Source organism: Neodiprion fabricii, chromosome 5 (genome assembly GCF_021155785.1).
Source record: "Neodiprion fabricii isolate iyNeoFabr1 chromosome 5, iyNeoFabr1.1, whole genome shotgun sequence".
Lineage (NCBI taxonomy): Eukaryota > Metazoa > Arthropoda > Insecta > Hymenoptera > Diprionidae > Neodiprion > Neodiprion fabricii.
In genome coordinates, this window is record NC_060243.1 from 12,083,515 (window position 1) to 12,098,012 (window position 14,498).

General features: G+C 36.5%; 1 protein-coding gene across 1 annotated transcript; it reads left to right on the plus strand.

Moving 5' to 3' along the window:
- The first annotated feature begins 11,082 nt into the window (after positions 1 to 11,082).
- Positions 11,083 to 12,089, plus strand: LOC124183628 (putative nuclease HARBI1). The gene is made up of 2 exons (XM_046572340.1): positions 11,083 to 11,104; positions 11,665 to 12,089. Exons 1-2 carry the CDS (start codon positions 11,083 to 11,085, stop codon positions 12,087 to 12,089), a joined length of 447 nt encoding a protein of 148 aa, XP_046428296.1.
- Positions 12,090 to 14,498: the final 2,409 nt, after the last annotated feature.

A 14,498-nucleotide genomic window follows, 5' to 3' on the forward strand; every position in this document is an offset into this window, starting at 1 on the left:
GACTGCAGAATCAAAATATCACTCATACGAGTTAGAGACGCTCGCCGTTGTTAATTCGGTGAAACATTTCAGACATTACCTACAGGGCTGTAAATTTACCGTAATAACAGACTGCAGTTCGTTACAAGCGTCACGAAAGAAATTGGATCTCACACCACGAGTTCATAGGTGGTGGGCCTTCTTGCAGGCATTCGATTTTGACATTGTTCATAGAGATGGAAAGCGCATGAGTCATGCTGATTTCTTCTTTAGAAATCTTTTGCCTGAAGCTCATCCAAAGACCTTCAATAAAGTCGAGCAAAAGGAAGTTTATACCATAGATCTTTCTGGAAATTGGTTGTCTGCTGAGCAGCAGCGGGACTCTGAAATTTCTAAGCTAATAACTGATTTAAATGAGAACCGACTGAACGAGGAAATGTGTAAAACCTTGGAGATCTGATCGGGCATTTTGTATCGAAAGATTCAACGTAATGGAAGATCACGGTGGTTGCCCATTTTACCTCGAGCTCTTACTTAGATGGTCAGTCATCAATACCGCACACGAATCCTTGATGCATCTTGGATGGGAGAAAACTTTTGAAAAGTTGTATGATCTCTATTGGTTTGAAAAAATGTCCAAATTGACCAGAAAATTTGTGGATAATTGTGAAACTTGTAAAATCACTAAATCTCATTCAGGAAAAATTCAAGCAGAATTGCACCCGATTCCAAAGATTGCCATACCATGGCATACAATACATATCGACGCAACTGGCAAGCTCAGTGGTAAAAACGACAAGAAAGAGTATGTTTTTGTAATGATCGATGCGTTGACAAAATTTGTAATTTTACGTCACGCACTTCGCATCGACACAGCAAGCAGTATCAAAGTCTTGTCATACTGTGTATCTTTGTTTGGAGCTCCTATTAGGGTGATTGCCGATCAAGGACGTTGTTTTGCGAGTACAGATTTTCGGGAATTTTGTGAATCTCACAAAATTAAGTTTCATCTGATAGCAACTGGGAGTTCTCGTGCAAATGGACAAGTTGAACGAGTAATGAGTACACTCAGGAATATGCTGACAGCTGCAGAAACAAGTACAGAACGATCATGGCAGGATGCATTATCTGATGTTCAATTAGCTCTGAACTGTACTGTCAATCGAGTAACTAAATCCAGTCCACTTGAACTTTTAATGGGCAAGGTAGCTACGCCATTAAAATTGATGCTTTCAGATGATATTGAATCGCGAATTGACTTAGACAAGGTCCGAAGTTTGGCTGTAGCAAATATGGACAAAAACGCCGAGTATGACAAAACTAGATTCGATCGGACAAAAGCAAAGGTTCACAAATTCGTGATTGGAGATTTTGTATTGCTTCAAAATGAAGAACGCAATCAAACGAAGCTAGACCCTAAGTATAAAGGACCGTTCAAAGTAGTCGACGTGCTTGACGGAGACAGATACGTTCTCACAGCCTTTGATTCGAATAGAAGATACAAATACTCTCATGGACGATTAAGAAAAATGCCCGATACCAGCATTCAAGTTGACATTCAAGATTAACACTTCTTGCTAGGCGAATTTGGTGAAATTTCAAGTGTGTATACAGTCTTAGAATCTTACAAATGAAGGTATATAGTTCAGGCCTTTCTGATTAGAAGCATGAACAAGGGGTTGAATCTGTAATATTTATAGAACTCTAGAATACGCGGTATGAAACTGAATTTAAAAGAGTGCGCCGTGGTTAAGGCATAATAAATGAGTACCTGTCACTGGAAGGAAGTGACAGAGGTATCGTGTACCCTGCTACTGGTCAAGGGCGGGAGATCTCATCACTGGATTTAAGTGATTTGAGATATTGTGTACCCTGCTACTGGTTAAGAGCGGGAGGTCTCATCACTGGATTTAAGTGATATGAGGTATTGTGTACCCTGCTACTGGTTAAGAGCGGGAGGTCTCATCATTGGATTAAAGTGATCTGAGTTTTTATGAGAAATTGAGTGTAAGAATGTTTCTCACTTGAATGGCCTGAATTATGTTATTAACTTCAGAATACACAGTTTTCCCATTTGAATTCGAATCGAAAGGCCAGGGTGGCCGAGGCGAATAATTATTGATATTTTGTTTTTGTTTTCTTTTGTAGATGAATCACACGAGGATGTGTGATAGATCAGAATTGCCGTGTCGGAGTATCACAAATCTCGTTTAATAATTCCATTTCAAAATGTATGTAGTGAATAAAAGGATATTTCTTTTGAAATTAAACTCTCGATGAGTCCACCGTATCAAGCGTCAAGCGTTATTAGCAAGCTATGAGTATAGCTGAATGACGGAATCTTAGCAACAAACGAATGGTTTGTTTATAACAACGCTTGGACGAAATCGACAGTTACGGGTTAGCTAGAGAGCATACCAGACGTGTCGGGATCGTCACGCTAAATATGAATAATCAACGCCCAAATGAACACTTTACATCCTCTCCGCTTTTCCGAGGCTTTACGCCGGCATATATAGGTATAAATGCAGGGGGTATACTTCGGGTGCAAAATTTCAAGCGAATGCATGCATTGAGAACTTTTGTATATTTTGGGGACTGGTCTCAAAGTATTGTATATGGGGCATTCCATGTCAAATCACCGAGGTTTCGGCCCGACCCCCTTCGATTTCGCTGAAAATTTTTTATCATTTTCTGACCTACCAAAGACATTTTTCTGATTTTTTTTAGATTTTTTTACCGAACCCAAAAAAAATACGAATTTTTGGAAAAAACCGCTCTTTTTTTTTAAAAATGCTAGAACTTTTTCAAAAATTGACCGTTTGGGACCTTTTTTTCTTATAAAATTTTGTTTTTTTAAATGCAGTTTTCAGAAAAAAATACAAAAAATTTTGCAGATGTCAGGATCTATGAAATATTTCAATATTTAAAAAAAAACGTTTTTTTTTTCGAATTCCGAAACCTTTGATTCTCAATTTTTTTGTCTCAAAAAAAACTTCAACTAAGACAGTATTTAACCCCCCTATTTAGATTTTGTGCCGACTTTTCCTTCTATTTTTTTTTTTCGACTGAAATTTTGTAAATTTGCTTTAGTAATTCCTTATGACATGAACTGCATACACGGTCATCAGTTGATAGATGGAAATGAATAGCCAAATACTCAGGCAGACTTCGTAGAGATTTTGTCTTATTATGTTTATCACGATTCATTGGATTACAGCAACGATTAAAAAATTTCGGCATTTTAATTATTGATAATCAAGAAATTAACTTAAAATAATTTTTATTGAATGACAATTACCTTATTAATACTTGATACACATTAGAGAACGAACTTGTCAACGAGTTGCAAGAAAAACACTGACACCGTTCAGAAAACATAGCCTTAAAATGATTAAGAAAAAATTAGAAGTTACCTTCATTATCGGTGGTGAATTGTTTATTGGCGATATGAGCAGTTGGTAAAAAATTCCTTATTTGAAAATTTGAAATTTTACTCATCATCAGGCGGCGAAAACAAAACTGAATAGATAGAGAAAAATTAATAACACTATACGTTAATAAAAGATTTTAAGCTGTTAAAAATAATTTAATACTTGCGCAGATACACTTAACGATTGTTTTTGTACAATTTTTTTCAATTTTTAAGATTTTAAAAACAATCCAAAAAAATTTTAACGCAAAGTTATGTAAAATACCCTAATTTTAGAATTTTTTTTTTTTTTTTTTAATTTTTTTTTAATCGAAAAAAAAAAATAGAAAGAAAAGTCGGCACATTTTTAATTTTTTTTTAATCGAAAAAAAAAAATAGAAAGAAAAGTCGGCACAAAATCTAAATATGGGGGTTAAATACTGTCTTAGTTGAAGTTTGTTTGGAGATAAAAAAATTGAGAATCAAAGGTTTCGGACTTCGAAAAAAAACGTTTTTTTTTAAATATTGAAATATTTCATAGATCCTGACATCTGCAAAATTTTTTGTATTTTTTTCTGAAAACTGCATTTAAAAACAAAATTTTTTAAGAAAAAAAGGTCCCAAACGGTCAATTTTTGAAAAAGTTCTAGCATTTTAAAAAAAAAGAGCGGTTTTTTCCAAAAATTCGTATTTTTTTTTGGGTTGGGTAAAAAAATCTGAAAAAATTCAGAAAAATGTCTTTGGTAGGTCAGAAAATGATAAAAAATTTTCAGCGAAATCGAAGGGGGTCGAGCCGAAACCTCGGTGATTTGGCATAGAATGCCCCATATGTAAAGCATGATTTGGGAACTTTTGCGATATATATGTTAAGCATGCTTTCAGACTTCACTTAGTTCCTGCTCTGCCGCCAATAGATGGCGCCACGATTAAGTTATCAGACCAATGGACCACCTAAACAAAATTCTCAAGTATATCATCTCTAAAGTGGTAGTGTCACGTTAAAAACGATAAGTAATTACGTTCATCAGAATTTGCAAGGAAATGATGAAATGACAATTTGTAGAATATAAATATGATGTTTCGAGTAATCATACACCTTCAAAGCATGCACACCGTACATGACATGAAAATAATGTATCGGTCTGCCCGTGAATCCGACCACTTTTCAGAGCTTGCCACTTCCGGTTTTTCCATTGCTGGTAGCTATTGTATTATGTGGAGAAACTTTTTTTTCAATATTTCCCAAAGCAACTGATTTCAAAATTCATCGAGTTATAAATTAGTCGTTAGTGTTCACATCCAATTTCGGAATTTGATACACTGAATTATATGTCGAACCACCGATCAACTAGTGTTGAATACCAAGCTATACCAAGAAATCAACGGTATTTCATCTGATCACAAGAGATCATCATTCCCGATGTATAGTTGTTACACGGGTTCCAGAGTATGCGTTGGACTGTCGTGTGTCACCTAGTTCCTGCATACATTGGGAACTTTACTATGTGCAAAATAGTATATGGTAGAATTATCTCGTTGCGCTGATCTTTAGACATAGGTTGAGAACCAGTGACCGCAGGACGAAAATTACAGTATGAAGCTTTGGATTTTTTATTACGTGTGTACTGGAGTAGTTCAAAGAAGTACCTTTTTTATATTTCGCTTTTCTCCGAGATTCTCGTACTTTTTTACGAGAAAATAACTTACCCGAAAAGACTGGGACAAAAAAAAATTTCTTATTAGCTCAACGATGTTGAAATTTTGAAAAAAGGCTATTTTCGGCAATTTCAAAATCGACGTGTCAAAAAGTTTTTCGGTGGGTATCTTGTGAATAACAACACAAACCTTCGATTGAAATCTGACAGCTGTGTCGTTTTTTTTTACTACTAACAAGGGGAATCCACCAATTTCCCCTCATCGATTCAATTCATATTTTTCAGGCGCGTAGGTCATAACTAGCACTGTAACAGGTGCAAGTAGTAGGACGCGCTTCTCACTTATTTCGAAAAATCAGATCTCAAAATATTTTAGTGCCTTCATATACTTTCTAGGTTTCCACTGTTTCAAAGAATGCGTAGCGCGGCGGGTAAGCGCTCTGCTTCACAACCGCAAAGTTGCTGGATCAAATCCCGGTGTATGCAACACTTTATTTGTTTATTTTTTCATCCTTTACGTTGTCATGAAATTAGATGTATTACAATTGTGCCAATTATTTATTTTCAATCATTCAATTTATGACGATAGAAAATTAGATTATTTTTATCACGTCTCATTTGGAAAATCGATTTTGCTACGAAAATATACAATACTTCATTCTTGTACAATGTCAATAATTTTTAATATCTTATTCACAGTTGATTCTAAACATAACAGAGAATAACCCGGAATTGGGAAAATTATGTTTTTTTTTTTCTCAGGAAATTGGGAATGAAGAAAGTATACACGAAAATTTGTGCAAAATCAATATTTCTATTTATTTTATGCTATTATTAAAAAAAAACATCATAATATTCACAATTCTGCGTTATTCTTTGTTATGTGTAGAATAATGGTAATCAACTGAGAATAAAATATCAAATTATTGACATTGTACAAGAAGAAAGTATTGTATATTTTCGTGGGAAGTTCGATTTTCCACATGAGACGTGAGAAAGATAAACTCATTTTTTTTTTGTCGATAAAAAGTGAATAATTATGAATTAATAATTGGCACAATCGTGATTCATCTGATTTTAGAATGACGCTAAGCATAGAGAAATGAACAGAAAGACAAAAAAAAAAAATTACATGTAGCGCGCAGTGGGATTCGATATAGCAATTAAGGTAGTTCTGGAGTTTTTGTCAAATCTTAGGAATCGCCTGAAATTTTAGTATGGTGTCGACACAACCTTCGTGAACCGATTCCTATAGTTTTTATTTGATCCACTACTTACAATTAGTTTGTGAGATAAATGCAATTAAAAACCAGTCTCTTTGTACGCGATGCCTATACCTAACACGTGAACGGATAGAACTTTGCTCACGTTTTTCATTATAGACGCTAAACGGATCTTAGGATTTTCAAATAAAACCACTCGTGTATGCAATAATATTTTGTGATTATCATTTTAAAAAATGGCAATTTTCGACTACTTAGTTTCGGAGATATCGACTTGCGAAGAATATTAATTCAATTCGACACGGAACGGAGACACAATCAGCTGTGACGGAATGGCAACAGTGTACGCCGCGGCGAACTGATGGACGCGCGGTAAACACTGACACTTACACTCGAACTTGCGACACAGGAGAATTGTGCTGTTGCCACGATTACCGCTCGTCGTGATCTAAATCATCTACTCCGTAACAGTGCGATAGGTAAGAAATTTTTTGTTTTTCGTTTTGAAATAATTTCAAATTTTTTGTGGTATCAAAATATCTATATGGAAATTTTTAACATCTAATTTTTTTTCATTCTCAGCAGTACTTTCAAATTTTTTCAATCAATCTTAAGGGATCGTCTCAGTGTGACCCTCCGAAAAATCACTGATTTTCGTGAATTTTTTTTTTAATGTTCAAATAAACTAATCGGTCCGGTTTTTTTTTCATAAATAAATACGTTTATGAAGAATACAAAATGATTTTTTTTAAGTTTATTTATTGAGTGCATCATTGTTGTATAAATTGTTGTAATTTCACGTGAAAAAAAAAGGTGCTGCACGGTTTCCACGATGACGGCCGCAATTTTGATCTGAAAAAAAATTTCAAAAAGATTATTGATCTATAGGAAAGTCGCTATCGCGCTATGGAGGGGTTTTTTTTTTTTCAAATTTGACAAAATGGCGGCGGTTTGAACAAAAAGTGTCGAATGTGACCCTTTTTTTCGACAGTTTTTCGTGAAAAAAATAGGAAGTTTTCAAAAAAAACAAAAAAGCTTCCATAGCGCGATAAAGAATGACGTTTAAAATGTTCTCCCGAAATTGGAACTAGATATCTTTAAAACTCTTCCTTTGAGAGTGGAAACCGTTTTGAAAAACACCATTCTGAGAAAAACGCGTTTAAAGATTGAAGTTGGAAAAGTTTATATAAATCGTTTACTTACGATCAATCGGCGATGCCAGGTCTTGATTTTTTTCTTGGGGGTTTCTCTCGTACGTCTATCCGTGGTGGATGTCAAAAACGAACTGAAATGCTTGGAAAGTTTATTCTGCAAGGTTATAGAACCTAAGCACCTTAGTACTCGCGCAGGTAGAAAACCCGTTCCCTTTCTACAAGAAACGCTGTAGCGACCGTAATAATTTGAATTTCGATTTAAAAATTTGAGAGGATGTTTAGAACAGTGTATACTATACGATAATGAAAAACAAAAAAAAACAATTTTTTGAAAATTTCACACTGAGACGATCCCTTAAATCAACATAGATTTTTTAGGACCAAATGTGATTTGAAAATATTTGAATGTTGAAAAAATTACTTCCTACAAATTTCAGAATAGATTCTTCGATATTACAAGAAACAAAAATATTCAGAGTGAAAACAATTGTTTTTACGGATTTCAACATATATTATTTGGTTGTAAAAGAAATCGCACATATCTGAGGTTAGAATCGAAGGTTTGTATCGTCATCCACAACATACCCACTAAAAGATTTTTTCATACATCAATTTTGAAATTCCCGACAAAAGCCTTTTTCAAAATTTCAACGTCGTTGAGGTGGCAGCAAAAAAATTTTTTTCAGCACAGCATGTTTGCCTGAGCTATTTTTCAGTAATAAGGTACAGAAAGTTCAGAGAACAACGAAATTATAGAAAGCCAGAATCCTATTTTCTCGATGGTGGTGCTGAAGATACGTCAAGGTCAACTCCACTTTTTGAAATAAAACCATGTATTTTTTTTCTATGACACTTTAACTGATTGAGACGAATTCAGTGACCTGGAATAATAACTTTCAAAAGATTCACTAGTTTAGGCTCTTGCTCGAACTTGTGGCTCACTTCAAGTAATGAAATTTTGTCAAAATTTGTGGTATTTTTAAATAATATGTGATAAAATTGAAACAATTGAGTTATTTTATTGATGTAATATTGAAGGGACAGATTCACGGAAGATTTCTTAAAAATATTCCGCAAAATTATTTAACTTTTGGATTTTTTCTATAAAGAAATCATCAAAAAAGTTTGACCCTCAATTTCTGCAGGTAGACCCAAAGTATAAGTTGAGTGAATCCCTTAGAAGCGATTATTATTATGATTTGATTGGATTTTTGAACTCTTCTTACACTTTACATGACTAGAATGACTTCGTATTGTAAGTCACTGACAATGAACTCGTCGCAAACTGAGAAATAATGTTGAAAAAAATACATGGTTCTGTTTAAAAAAGTAAAGTCCCCTTGACGTAGTTTCAGCGCCTCCACCTGAGGAAAACAATCGTGTGCGGTGGGAGGACCCCTGTCAAGAACGCAGTTCTCTATGCTGCTTCTTTAACTCCGAATGTGATTTGATATGGAGATTTAGACTATTTATATTAGTATATTTTCGTCACGTCAAGAAAAAGCAGAATACTCCCTTCATCCGACTTTCTCTCTCTCTCTCTTTCTATACTTATATATTGTAACGTGTACGATTTTCGCCAAGAGCTCATCCATCTCGTAGACAGAATCGAAGCGTTATTGTGAGTATCTTTACCGCTTGTACAAGTTGAATAGATGAAATTTAATTAAGTTGTGGCTTCCCTTTATTATGCGAGAAAAGTATGGATCGATCTCGTCGAACCGAAACACCCTATTCTGATTTCTGATCTGTGGATCAACTTAGATTTTTCACGTCAAAGCGATTCCAGTTTACTTAATCGGAGATATGGTGGTATTGACCGGATCCTGACAACCCACTGCGAATCTTAAAAAGGTCCAAAGCGGCCCTCGTTATCCCTAGTCTGAACAACCGTCCTCGCCGATCGAAGCAGCAGGTGTTTTACGCCAGCTCTTCTCTGAAGTTGTGCTATGCTAAAATCAACAGCTACCGAAAACCCAGGATTTTTTACGTTGTGGTTGTTGGTCAGAGCCGATCTCTCTTTGGGTTCACTCAGTGGTGTTTTATCCTGATCGAAGCAAGAAAACCTGACCTTAGCGGTTAAAAAAAAAACAGAACCCTGTGTGATTTTGCACATCAGGTTTAATCAATGAAAACAATAGCTCAAGCGAAAGCACAGAAATAATTCGAGGAATCAATACAATGAAAAACAAAAATCATCCAAAGAACTTAAAATAAAAAATAGAAAATAAATAGAATAATGCAAGTATTCTTAAGTACGGCTCCTGAATTATTTGTCATAAGCGCTATGCTTATACAACTTCTAACATTTGAATCTGCTTTTGTAAAATCTGGTGGCTATGCCGAAATTTTACTGTAAGTTTAAATTATAATTTCTCTGAAGTGGCGTTATGCCACCCTACAAGTTAGTTGAAATGAAATGATTCCAAATTAGAGAACAGCCTCAGGACGAGACTGCCTCTTTACAATAACGTGTATGACTGCAGCGAGCGCTATGCTACATATGAGTGCCGAGAGCACGTGAGACACCTGTATTTATACAATTCGTACTGTTCGAGGGCGGCGATGTCGCAGTCGTCGGCAGTTAAGGCTGAGTTTCGCGTCGAAATCGTCCGTCCTCGTCTCGTCGTGTCTCGCGCTCGGACTTTCGCTCGCTAATCTTTGTTGATATTTTGTTCTGCTGCGCTGCCCATCATGTATACGGCTCAGCTGACCGTGTGTGCGTGTACGTGCAGCTGGTCGTTATAATTTTGTCATTGAAGATTATGTTATCTCGTTTATAGGCATGGACGATTGGGGCATTCCAAGTGAAATCTAGGAGTCATTGGCCTCATGTCATCGGATTCTTGCATAACTTTTTTTTCGCATTTATTCCACTCCAAAAGAAGCCTCATTTTTCGAGGATTTTCTCGCTATTCCTTCAAGTGGCGCGGCGATCGTTTTTGTGTAAAAAAGGGATAGCTAAAAAACGCTATTTTTTAAATTCTGAAATTTTGTCCATAGATTTTGAGTCAAAAATAAGTAATATCTATCATAATACGAAAGTGGGCTGCAACTGGTTTATATTTTTTTTTCTACATTTTTTTCAAGTTGCGAAAATAGAAAAAAAAATTAAATAAATCAAATTCTAATGGTCTTTATAGGAGTGGAAAAGAAAAAATAAAAATAAAAAATGTCTTAGAAAATATTGATATTTTGCATATTTTCCAAAACAAATGTGAAAAATCTTTTTTTACCTTACCAAACGTTAAAGGTTTGTATCATTTATTTTGGAAAATTCGCAAAATATAAAAATTTTCCAGGATATGTTCTATTCTTCTTCTTTCTTTTCCACTCCTGTAGGGCGATTCTGTAACTCGCTATGCTGTCGTTACGGACTCATAACGACAAGTTTCGTTATGCTACCGACCGCGTCGCTATTATAACGACAAATGCGATTCTGTACACTATTCTTAGCGAGTTTTGTCGTTATTAGTAACGAAAAGTGTCGTTATGACGTCGTTACGGTGCGAGCGGATAGCGAGGCTCAGAGACCCCCTCGGTACGCTATAACGACCATTATAACGACACTTTGCACACGAGCTAGAGGAGTGGTGTGCGTTTCACATATTTTTCTCGACTCCGAGAAATTGCTTCGAAAAGTGCTCCGAAAGTGAAAAATGACGCCGTTTGAAATAACAAGTAAGTAAGTTGAATTTTGCAGTAATTAGAAATTATCAATGCAGATTGACTTCAGAAAAAATTGTAGAATAGATTTCATCATTTTCTAAAAAAGAATAACATAACCTATAAATTGTAGTATTGCTCCGAAGAACCCACAAAGTTGCTTCCACAAATATAATTATTCATTAATTCCATTAATAATTCATTTCTACTATCAAGTCTATTATTTACGCTGTTTCTTTGATTATCTTCAATCTCAAAGGATCATGGTTATCGAATACCTTGCTTGGGATGTATTCGTTCTTGAGGAAAGATTACGTCGACTCGAACGTCGTGTGGAAAGAAGGTGACTGAGAGATGCTCAGAATCCTTTTCAGCTACCACGAGAAGAGTTTCTCAGCCTTTTTCGCCTGCCTCAAGAAGCTGTGATGAATCTTGGTTAACACCTTAAGCGCAGTCAAAGCGAAAATATTTTTCACTGTTCAGCAAAACAGCATAGGTTCTGTTTGAGTTTTATATACATCATATGCATATTATATTTAGTCTACTTTTTTCTAAATCAATATATTTTCCATTAGGTGATGCTGGATATCCGTTGGAGCCTTGGCTGTTAACACCTCTGGCCAATTTTCCTGAAGATACGCGACAACATCAATATACACAACAACTATGTAAGGCAAGAAGCGTCGTCGAGCGGTTTTCTGGAGTTTTTAAATCTGTATGGAGATGCTTGTCATACCAGCGAGTCTTGATGTATGAACCAGCGTTCGCAGCGAAAATTGTTAATGCGTGTGCAGTACTGCACAACATGAAAGTGCAACTACGATTAAACAATGAAGATGACGAACAACTAGCTCCGATAGCTCATCCTGTAGAGAATGATGTTGATCCGATGGATCAAGATGAAGAATACAACAGACGAGGACCACGCGCTTTGGCTCAACGAATTCAACAACAAATTATGAGAGAAAGATTTCCCAACTTCCGTGATGCGGAAGAATAGAATACAGAATATGGAATGATGTTAATGGTTAAATTGCCAACAAGTATACTGTTTAAAGGTGATGAGAGAAATTAACGACAACAGAGTCAGAGCGGTGTTACGCTCCGACGTACCGCCTTGGCGTACCTTTTTCAAAATTCCATTTCATTTCATTTCTTTAATTTCTTCAATGCACAGATATTATTTCATCAAAATCTCATATTCTAATAACGGCGAGTTCCACCCCTCCTGGAAAAAGTCACGTAGAGACCAACAATGATCCCTAGTATAAGGATCAACTTTCTTCTATTTAACTGGTACCAAGAACGGAGACAAGGGACTGCTGAATTAGCATCAGTAGCGCTCAGTCTGGAAATATCCCTCTTTTTAAGTTAAAATTATAATCAATAATCGCGCTAATTCGTTAAATTTGAGCATTCAGTTATTCTGTTAGCTGCAAAAGACTCACTATCTTCTACGTTTCCATCTTTTCTGTGCTTTACTAAATCTCATGATTTCGAGAATAGACATTTTTATGCCATTCCATTTTCCATAATTAAATTGAGTTCGGCCCTGATTCAACCGAATCAGGTAATTTTAAGTGCTAATAATAATAACTACATTAGCGTTTTAATAAATAATCGTTGGAATCATTTTTAACATGTATCAGAATCAGCAAATTGACACTTTCAACTATAGCTTTCGATAATAAGATATCATTCTAAATCTACAAAGCCTAAGTGACCGACGTTCAACATCGTTCGATTGATCAACTCTTCCGAACTTGAGGTGAGGCTCTGGTCCAGAATTCTACTGACGCAGGCAGACACGATCCGACGCTCAGTACACTCTTACCCGCACGTAACAGCGGCTAGGTGGTGTAGTGGAGTAAGGCTCCGGTCAAGCATCTCTAGATGCCAGGTTCGATTCCTGGCTCCGTCGTTAATTTTTCGAAATCACCAATTTTTTGAATTTACATTCTTTCAACTATAATGTTTACAATTGATTGTACATAAAGAAATATTCAATTGTGTTTTTAAAGTATAACTTTATTTTATAAAAAATATTCACCTTTTTTAACCCGAACAAAAAATAAAAACGCGAAAAATCTTTATTCTAAACTAGACCTCAATTTTTTTTCAAGTGGTATTGTTTTTAAATAGCTTTGCCTCCATGAAATTAACAAACTTAAAGACTTCTTGAAGTATTGAAAATATCACAGCTACAGTTATGATTTTTAGTAAAAAATGGGAGTAGTTATATAATTTTACTCTTCAGAATATTGGTTCTACGCGAAGAACCCAATGGTGGTCCATGCAAAAAGAATAGTGAGGAAAACGTAGAAGCAGTAAACGCTGCATGGGGATTCACAACACGTGGTCAAAGGGCTCCTTTTAAGAGTATGAGTGCAAATAAATTTTTTTACTCTTATTAAAATTTATTAAAAGTATTAAACGGTGTTAAGATATAATAACAATGATGATATTTATATTTACAATGTCCACTATACGATGGATTTGCACTGACTGTGACTGAGTGATTGTGCGCGCCTCGATTTAAACCTTTGTAGAATTTATGATGCTAAACCGCGCTATGCTCGAGGTCGTCACACGCCGCGGACACGCGCTACACTTTCCGAGAGTGGGGGAACGAAATGACATAGTACACAGAATTGTAGTTAATTGAGTTATGTATTTTACAATATTTACAAGTGTGTGCACGCTATAGCTGTGGCGATGCACACGGATGAGTTTTAGATTATTATAGATTTTGTTATTAATAAAGGGCGTCAGCCAAGCGATGCTGGTAGGTACGAGGCTAGCCCGGGAGTGATGTGTCCGTGAAGTCTGCGCGGGGCACCAGTTGCTGCTTGCGCCGTCGAGTTGGTGCCTGGATGGTGTCGCCTCCTGGCGCTGGTGTGGTAAGGCCGAGCCGAGGTGCCACAGCCACTCCCCCTCTGGAAGTTACCTGGTCAGAGGGCAACTGTTAAGTTGGAGCTGGTGCTGAAATCTCTTGAGCGGGTGGCTCAGGGAGCTGGAACTGGACGGTGGGCCTCGGTTGAGGAGCTGCGTCCTTCGCTGGTTGTTGAGGTGTAAGCTCATCGGTGACGTACCCTGGTACCAACAGGCTTGTTGAGACGGTTGATGGTCTTCCGTCGACGTCTATGACGTATCGTTGGTCATCAAGTCTGCGTAGAACCTTGTGTGGGCCTGTGTATGGTGGCGTGAGCGGCGGCTTGACCGGGGCCACACGTTTGAAGACATGTGTGCATGTGCGTAGATGTCCATGCATGAAGACTTTGGCCTTGATGTGGTGAGCCGTTTGTCTTGGCTGCAGGATTCTGAAGTGGCTTCTCAAGTTGTCCAAGAATGAACTTGGGTTGACTGGCATGTCGTCGGTGACGAAGAATCCTCCTGGCACTCTCACAGT